General features: G+C 35.4%; 1 protein-coding gene across 1 annotated transcript; it reads left to right on the forward strand.

Moving 5' to 3' along the window:
• On the forward strand, nucleotides 1–1,414 carry LOC123015025. Its single transcript, XM_044414438.1, has 4 exons — nucleotides 1–203; nucleotides 249–276; nucleotides 331–442; nucleotides 493–1,414. Exons 1-4 carry the CDS (start codon nucleotides 123–125, stop codon nucleotides 707–709), a joined length of 438 nt encoding a protein of 145 aa, XP_044270373.1. The 5' UTR covers nucleotides 1–122; the 3' UTR covers nucleotides 710–1,414.
• The last annotated feature ends 8,137 nt before the right edge of the window (nucleotides 1,415–9,551 follow it).

Here is a 9,551-nt window from a genome sequence, read left to right on the forward strand (position 1 = left end):
AAAGTGAAATTTCTGAAAAAACAGCTGGGTATATTTTACGAATCATTGTGGTTATTGCTGGTATTTTACTTCTTTCGATTGCTTACATTGTAGAGCTCTTAGGTGATATTTTTCCTTTAGTCATGAGTGTGACTGCAGTTGTAGATGGACCGGCGGTTGGTTTATTTGCATCAGGAGTGTTGATTCCAAAAATGAATGCCAAGGTAAAATTAATGCGAGTTTTTTTGCAATTATAATCAAAATTTTAGGGAGCTTTTGGTGGAGCTATTTTGCCCGGTATTATCCAAGCAATGATAATAATTATTTCAAAAATATATTTCTTTAATAAAGCAATTGTTACAATTCATAAACCTTTGTTAATCGATGGATGTGATAATCAAACGATTTGGACAAACTCTTCTCTAATTAGCCTTAACAATACTTCACATGACTTAACAACAGGGTATAAATTAATGATGAATGATGAAAATTGATTCTTTTTTTATTTTTTAGGAGCAAACCATTTTTTATTTTTCGTCTTTCACATAACTACCAGTGTTTATTTGGAGCAGTTGTAATGATAATTATCGGTGTAATTATAAGTCATTTCGCCAAGAAGGATAATCTACCAGTTGACAAAATGTTATTCAGTCCTGTTATTCATCGATTTCTATCTGAAACTTCAAGAGTTACAAGAACTTATGGCAGGTCACAAAAAAAAATGGAATGAAACAAAATAATAATTTTGTTCCACTAATTACATTAATTAAAGTATTGTAACTTTGCAGTTTGAATTCAATGGAGGCATTTAAAAATAATTCATAATAATTCAACTTAAACTGAGAAAATTGTTCATAACGTGTGATTGTCATACTTTAAGACACTTTTTAAAATAACCCTACGTTGCGTCTCGAAACCTTACAACACTGCTGAATTGACAATGGTATTGGACCCTTGGTCTCTTTAATGGGCAAAAACCGTTCTTTTTCGGCAAGCTTCTTTCTAACGCCCTGTTCAAGTGGAAGCATTGTTACTTATTAGCTACCGCGACTTTGGTGATCACTGCCCGAAGTTTAACTTTTCACCTCGCGTTACAAAAAAAAAAAACTAAACATTTTACCAGACGAATCATCCATTAAAAAATGAACAAACTCCTTACAAATTAACAAGAATCATGATTTATATGATGAAAACAACATACAAAACCTAATTTGCGTGTAATATCGATACAGAATTTATTTTTGTTGTAAGTCACGTCTTGCTCAATCTTAGTCACCGTATTCACATCGGCAGCCTTCTCCAAGCGAAGCTCCCCTCGACGACGCTTCCTTCTTTTTCCCGCTAGGAAGCCCCCGCGTGTAGACGACATCATGAAAGTTTAAAATTTATGCAATGTCCAAAACATATAAAAAAAATCGTTTGCTAAGACCTACTAAAAACTTTATGACACATTATAAGGGATTAACCAAACAATGGCTTGAATTTGTAACCCTCCATAATTGGCACGTTCCTTTGCAAGTGTTGCTGCACCCACAGAACAAAACAGGGCCGTATTTAAAACCAAAGTAGTGGTGTAGGGGCAAGCAAGGTGGGGTAATGACGAACGGACACTCTTGCTTGCCCCTCCGAAGTGTTTGTGTGTAAATAAACTATCATTGTTGGGAAAGTGTAGTTTCATTTTAAAGACATCACATTGGTGACGAGGACGATAAATAACAACCCACAGAAGAGAGGGAGAAGAGCAGTTATCGCCAGAGACAGCAAAGGGACAATCAACCAGGGACGTCACATGATCGTCAATTGAGGTGTCCAGCATGTGGAAAAAATCACTTTAAAGATAAGTGTTTTCACAAAAATACTGCATGTTTTTTATGTAAAAAAAGAGGTCATTTGGCAGCGTTTTGTAAGAATTTTGAAAGTAAGGAGCATAGTAGGGCAGTTAATTACAAGATTCAGGATTCAGAGGCTAGTAGCGCAGACGATGATCAGTTATCATTGTATAAAATTCAAAGTAACGGAATAGCTCCACATTATGTAACGTTGCAAATATTAGACAGTTTGAGCAGTTTGAAATTGATTCCGGATCTAGCGTTTCAGTGATTTTGTAGAAAATTTTGTCAAGGTTAAAACTGTAAATCAGATAAAAGTTTGTCATTTTATTACAAGACCAGGGTAAAACCTATTTAAAAAGAGTTAAGGTTATGTATAACGGAGTTGATAACTATGTATTTAGATTTTTATGTTATGGAAAACGATGGCCCACCGATTGCTACTCGTGACTTTTTAGAGAAAAATAAAATGAGGTTTATACAAGTAAATTACGTCAATAATGATGATGACAATGTGGGGGTGCACTGAAGGCCGAGTTTGATAAAATATTTTCAACCGAACTAGGTTGAAGGAGAAAGTTAGTATTAAATTAAAAAATCCAAACACTTCCTCAAACTTTGAGGAAATTCAAAAAATTACGTTAGAAGATCGGGAACTACAAAAAATTGTAAAATTAGTTAACGAGGGAAATTGGCCCAAATGTCCACTAAATTCGGAAATTAACAATTATAGATCTTATAATAACAAAAGGTTAGAACTGTATTTATAAAGCGTGTCCCAACGGGAACTTGGGGATTTAAATTCTAAATAACATGCGTAGTATTTAGAAATCCAACGATTTATTAAGATAAACATAAAGTAAAAACCTTAAAATTATATGTGGAACAAGATATCGGATAAATGTCCACCGCGATTCCTTTTGCACACAGCGATTCCTTTTTTTAAATTTTCGATTACTTTATCACAGATATGCAAATTAATTTCAGCAATAGTCGCACGAATGTTATTTTTTAATTCATCAATCGTCTGTGGATTATTTGTATAGACTTGATCTTTAAGAAAACCCCAAAGAAAAAATTCCAGCGGTGTTAAGTCGCAAGATCTTGCAGGCCACTTCACGTCACCATTACGGGAAATCATACGACCAGGGAATTTCTCCTGCAGTAAATTTAGAGTTTCCCTAGCAGTGTGGCAAGTGGCCCCATCTTGTTGAAAGTAAAGATTGTTGAGGTCCATATCTTCCAAACGTGGCCATAGAAAATTATTCAACATGTGTCGATACCGCTCCCCATTGACAGTTTCTGCTTCTCCATTCTCATTTTCAAAGAAGTTAGGTCCAAGAACACCGTTGGCCGAGAAACCGCACCATACGGTGATACGTAGTGGGTGCATGGGTTTTCCAATAATCTCGCGAGGATTTTCGAAATATTAATTTTTTGGGACAATTTTTTTTGTATTACGTCGCCACAAATCTTTATTAATTCATTTTGAATTTTTGGTTTTTTGGTGCGCTATTGAAAAGTTGAGCTAGATTATTATCGTTTGAAACTCGCATTCTCAATATGGCACGAAAGTTACCGTCATTTAATGTCGGCTCTGTTTTGTCGAATTCTAATGGTCCAGAATCTTTAGTACCCCGAAGTGCTAACTCTTGACGACCACATAACTTTATGACATCTATTATTGCTGATAGTCTCTTAATGGATTTTTGTTTAGAGACGTCCAAAGTATTTCTGATGTCAGGTAATTCTTTTCTATATACTCTTAAAAAGTGATCAGATTTAACAACATTTTCTAAATGGTATTTATTTTGAGAATGTCCACTAAATTTTTCGATAGCCTTCTTAGGGGTTGAACTCCCTAACACCCCCGCCCCCCCTTGGGTACTGTCTTGCAATTCACACTTTAGCCAAAGTGTTGAAGCGTCTTGGTTTTAGGTAAATGATTTTTTTCTTGTTTGCCTATGACTCTTCTTGTCACTATTTAGTGGTAGCTATTTCTAACTTAAAAAATCTTTACTCTTGCCTAATCCTAATTTCCATACTTAAATGAAATAGACCTTATCGAAATTTCGGTTGAAAAAGTATGGAAAAACCAAAGATAATCCAAAGATTTTAATGGAGAGTCACGAAATTAGGCGCAAAAGAATTGTTTACTTAAAAAATGAATGCAGTATAGGGCAGAGGGTCGACCTATTGTTTACACCGATGAGACCTATATAAATAGCGACCACACCACTCCAAAATAATGGTATGATGATACTAAGCTAGGTTTACGGAAACCTGTAGCCAAGGGACGAAGACTAATCGTTCATGCGGGGAACGAGTCTGGTTTTGTCCCCAATTCTTTACTCATTTTTACCTCAGATATGTAAGTACATAAACATAATAAACAACGCTAAATAAATCGTTGCAGGCTCAAAAACCGGAGGAAATGAATTGGGCCAATTTTGTGAAAACCCAATTGTTTTGGTGTGCAAAACGCAAATAAAAAATATAGGCAGATAGAGCATTAAATTCTCAATAATAAGAGATAAAGGTAATGCAAAAATTTTATTGAAAACTACAGGGATGTTCCATTTTTATAGTTACAAATTTAACCAGGTGATAGAATATTCAATTTTAAGATAAAAGTTTCCTATAAACATATATCGAAAAATTTTATATAAGGGAGCCACATCCCCTGAAAGGGGTGCATCTTTTAATAGATTTTTTCCAATATTTCAGAAACCATCGTAGATAAAATTAAAAGTAGTAATTAGTATTTAATTGCTGATACTTAGTTGTACATAGTAAGTAGGTAGTTAGTAATATCATTTATTTTATAATATTTAAGAATTCTGTATCGATTCCAAAAAAATGGGTAAGAGCAAAGGAATGTTATGTGCAGTGAAAAATTGCACGTCATCTTTTTATGAAAATAACGTTAGTTTTTTTAGATTTCCACTGAACGATTTCGACAGGTTCGAAAAATAGAAAGTTGTTGTGGACGAGAGGAAATCATGCTGCAGAATCCTGGGCAACTTCTGAATTTCAGGGTTTGTGGTTTGCATTTTGACAAAAAATGCATCCACAATAAACGGTTAACATCTACAGCTGTGCCTACATTGAATTTGTTTCAGGAAATTTCAGTGAGACTCGATTACGATTACTTCCTAAATGAAGACGAGATCTTTGCTGGGAGGTATATCGAGGTAGAGTCTCCAGCCACGAGTTGTGAAATAGGCACCCAAACCGAGTCGGAGATGGACATCCAAACCGAGTCGGAGCTGAAACACGCTGGGACTGATGAACAGTCTGAGCCATCCCAATGAACAACACAGACACAAACAGGTAGTGAACTTTCAGGGGGAACACCAAGGAAAAGGAAATTGAAGACAAAACTGAAGTCCCAAGGAGAACACGTGAAGAAGTTGAAGAGGAAACTAGAAACAGCGAACAAAACGTTGTAGGAAAACGAAGAAAACAAGAAGCTGGAAATCTCCGGAGAAGAATTCAAGACGGCGTTTGACAGGTTCTTGCCACCGCATTTCAGCAAGGCAGCCAAAGTGATCAGCAATTTGAAGAACAGACAACCGAAAGGAAGGCGATTCACATAGAAATTCAAATAGCACGCACTAGAATTGTACTTTGCAAGCCCCAGTGCGTATCGAGTAATGGTGAAAAAGTATCACTTTCCTTCAGTCAGAACTCTGCAGAGAATGACTGAAAATTTGCAATATTATCCAGGTTTTAATGATTTTATTTTTAGAAGCTTGCAGCTAAGACTGAATTATTATCACAATGAACGAAGTCTCGCTAAAAGCAAATTTGTTCTACGACCAGAAGAGAGTTCATCGGATTCCACGACATTGGCAAAGAAAAAGAATTCAAACCAGCGCAAAATGCGTTGGTTTTGATGGCAAAAGGAATTGAAGAAAATTGGAAACAGCTACTTCTTTGTCAATTCGACTTGCAAAGCCCAGGATTTGCAATCTATTGTTCACTACGAGAATGTGTCTGATGTGGGATCTAATTTTATTCTATTTCTACTTCTTCGACACCCCACACCTTGTGAAGTACATGAGGAACACCGTGCAACACACGGTCCAGTTTGATGGAAAAGAAGCATCATGGAAGTTCATTGAGGGGATGTTCAACCTGGAGAAGAACAAGAACCTGAGGATGGCACCAAAGTTGAGTGAAGCCCACGTTCACCCAACAAATTTCCAGAAGATGAAGGTGAAGTATGCGGCGCAAGTTCTCAGTTCCATAGTTTCGTCTGGTTGGTACAAAACTAAAAAAAAACAGTTGTATCAATGTTAATATTATAGCTCTTTCAACCTACATGGCCAGCGGAGAGATCCCCACCTTGGCTTTGGGAACAGCGGAGTTCATTGAAAAGATGGATCATCTTTTCGACATATTGAACTCCAGCACCCAAGCCTCGAAAAATCTTTTCCGAAGGCCATACAAGGGGACCCCGGAGCAGGAGACATTTCTGCGTGAAATGACGCAGTTTCTGAAAATAATTCGTATCTTCTCAGACACGAAACAAGTAAGAGAGAAGTCACGAATAGAATAAAAAGCATTAAATGTTTCCAGATCACAACCAAATCAACGATGGACCTGTCGGCAGAATTAAAAGAAGAGGGATGTCAAAACTTGAAGATAAGAACAATCAACCAGGACTGTTTGGAAAATTTCTTCGGGAACATTCGTCAGCAAGGTGGCAATTCAATAAATGCAACGCCAATTCAGTTTCTTCGAGCATTCAAGAAACTGTGTTGCGTAGATTTGTTGCAATGTGCCGACACATTCAACTGCGCCGAGGACGTGGACATCTTGTTGATGAACAACCTCCCGGAAAACATCGATATTTTTGTAGAAGAAGAAGACAGAACAGTTCCAAGCCACACAGAATCTTTTAAGGTGAAAGAAAGAATCATATGGGTTTTCCAATTTATAGATGTTTAAATTATAGATCACAAACACAGATTTTCGGAAAGACGATCTTCCGAAGAAAAACGTCATTCACTACATCAGTGGGTACCTGTTTGGGCAAGCACTCCTGTGCAACTTGCAAAGAGTACGCCACTGCGATGGATGAACTGGACGTTTCCACACTTTTCACGCACTTCAAGGGACACACAGAAAAATACGGTGGCACGGGTACTACTTTTGGGAAACTTTTAATGCCTGCAAAATCTTTTGTAGATTTCATCGAGAATTTGGAGAAGGCCCTCATGAAAAACACTCACTGGATTGCGTGCTCATCGAAAGTCCAGGATCACCTTGTTCGGGTTCTGAAAGAATTTCAATTTTCACACCCTTGCTGTAATTTTCCCTTTGAATATTTGTTAAGGATTTTTGCTAGGATGCGATGTTATTACATCCTCAAATATGCCAATAGGAACTTTACAGCCTCTTCGGTGAAACATCGAAAATTGATAATTCTTTCACATCGTTGAGCACAGAAAGAACAATTTTACAATTTTTAATGATAAGTATTGATCATTTTTGTTACGTAATCATTGTTTATTCATTTTTAGTATAACAAATGAATGCAGTGAAAAACCAACAGCAATGAAAAGTGACTCATCCATGCAATAGCCAATAAGATTGTAATTCCAACATTAAAAAAAGATAAGTTTTTGTACATTATTATTTAACATTTTTATATCACCTATTTCTAAAAATTTCAGACTAACAAAAACGAGTTGGAATTTCAGATATTAGGCGTTTTCTTAAAGATAAGTATTAATATTACTGGTCCTTATTTATTAATTTTTAGTATAACAATCTAAATAAATGCAGCGGCCATCAATGAAAACAGTGTCGTCCAACAAAATTGTAATCAAATTTAAAATGAAGGCAACTTTTACCTTAACCATTTACCTACTGGAAGCTATTTTCAAAGCAGCAAATTTCGTTGTAGTTATTCTAATAGTGTAATTAAACACTTATGAACACATTTCATAATAAACAGTTTTAAGGTTATGTTACACATTTTACTAGTAAAAGTAGTAAAAGTTTAGGGGATTCGGTTGGCAATATATGCAAAGTCCCAATAATCTCACCAAATAATCTAAACCAAATCATTCATAAATACGATCATAGTTTGATTTAGCCAATCACAGTCGACCCACCGAGGTCACGGCGACGCGGATTTTATTTTCATTCATGAATGGAAGCAGCTAATCTGTGGTTTTTCACAAAAAGAGGTCTCTTGCGTTTTTTCGATAACTTTTACCGTTTTTGAGTAAAATCAGTTTACAATTTGTCTTACAGACCATAAAGAGGATAAAAATTAAAATTATATCACTGTTTAAGAAACCCGTGATTAAAAATTTCGACAACTGATCTTTAAATTCGTTCAGGTGTTTAAAAGTAATCAGCTATACCAACTGTTGTAATTTTATCTATTCTGCAATAGTGGGAAAACCCCATTAAAAATGCATCTCTTTCAGGGGGTCTAGCTCGCTTACGTAACATTTTTTGATACATGTTCATAGGAAACTTTTGTCTTAGAATTGAATATTCTATCACCTTTTTAAGTTTATCACAATAAAAACGGAACGCCCTGTATATTTAAAAAAATTTCAAACATTTAGCAATTTGCTCATATTTTTGAAAATGCTGCGAATACGGTTAAAGATACAAGAAAAATATAAAAAAGAAAGTAGCAGAGAATAAAATTTTCAAGAAAAAAGTCCGCAAGATGATGTCTCTATCTTCAATGGTTTAGGTCCTAAAGACGCTCAAGCGACGAATACGGCTCATTTTTACCGGTGGTCAAGAGACAGAAAATTTATTTAAACCTAAACGGTTGAAGATACAGATATGGTCTCGCGGACTTTTTTGTAGGAAATTTAATTCTCTACAACTTTGTTCCCTACACTTTTTTTGTATCTTTAACCGTATTCGCAGCGTTCTCAAAAATATTGAAAACAGTATTAAAGATAAATTATAAACAATTATCGGTTTGCGTTCCGCCTAATATTTTTAAGAACGCTGCGAATACGGTTAAAGATACAAAAAAATGTAAGAAACAAAATTGTAGAGAATAAAATTTGCTACAAAAAAGTCCGCGAGACCATATTTCTATCTTCAACGGATTAGGTTTAAATTGCTTTAAAGGGTTCCTCTGGCACTGGATCACCAGTAAAAATGAAACGAATCCGTCGCTTCAGCGGTTTGGAACGTCTTTGGGACCTAAGCCATTAAAAATAGAGGTATGGTCTCGGAGACTTTTTACTAGAAAATTTTATTCTCTACAACTTTCTTTCTTACATTTATCTTGTATCTCTAACCGTATTTGCAGCATTTTGAAAAACATTAGACGGAGCACAGACTTTAAATTTTAAATATTTTTTTTCTCATATTTTTCGTGAAAAATTTAGTCGTTCATTTTTCACAGCTTATTAACAATATAAAGCTCAACATTTTTGCAGTTTTTTTCAAGCAGTTAGTACACTGGTTGAATTTAAATTAATTTTTAAAACGATTCAAAACTGAGACGGTAAAACGCTCTAAGCGCCCTCATTTTTACTTCGCCGTACTACTTTTTTTGGGTCCAAAAAATTGAGCAATTTTGTATCTCGTTTCGTTGATCACTTGATAAAGTTCTTCAGTCCTGTTATTTGTGGTTTTCTTCGAAAATCTTATACTAGTGACCAAAATGGTAGAAAAACAGAAACAATTTTTTGTATCGTTGTTAAACAATTATTTAATTCCAATATGCATTTGAAGGTTAATGTAGAA

Source organism: Tribolium madens, unplaced genomic scaffold (assembly GCF_015345945.1).
Source record: "Tribolium madens isolate multiple individuals breed KSU strain unplaced genomic scaffold, Tmad_KSU_1.1 Scaffold_97;HRSCAF=244;Tcas5.2_LG3a, whole genome shotgun sequence".
NCBI lineage: Eukaryota > Metazoa > Arthropoda > Insecta > Coleoptera > Tenebrionidae > Tribolium > Tribolium madens.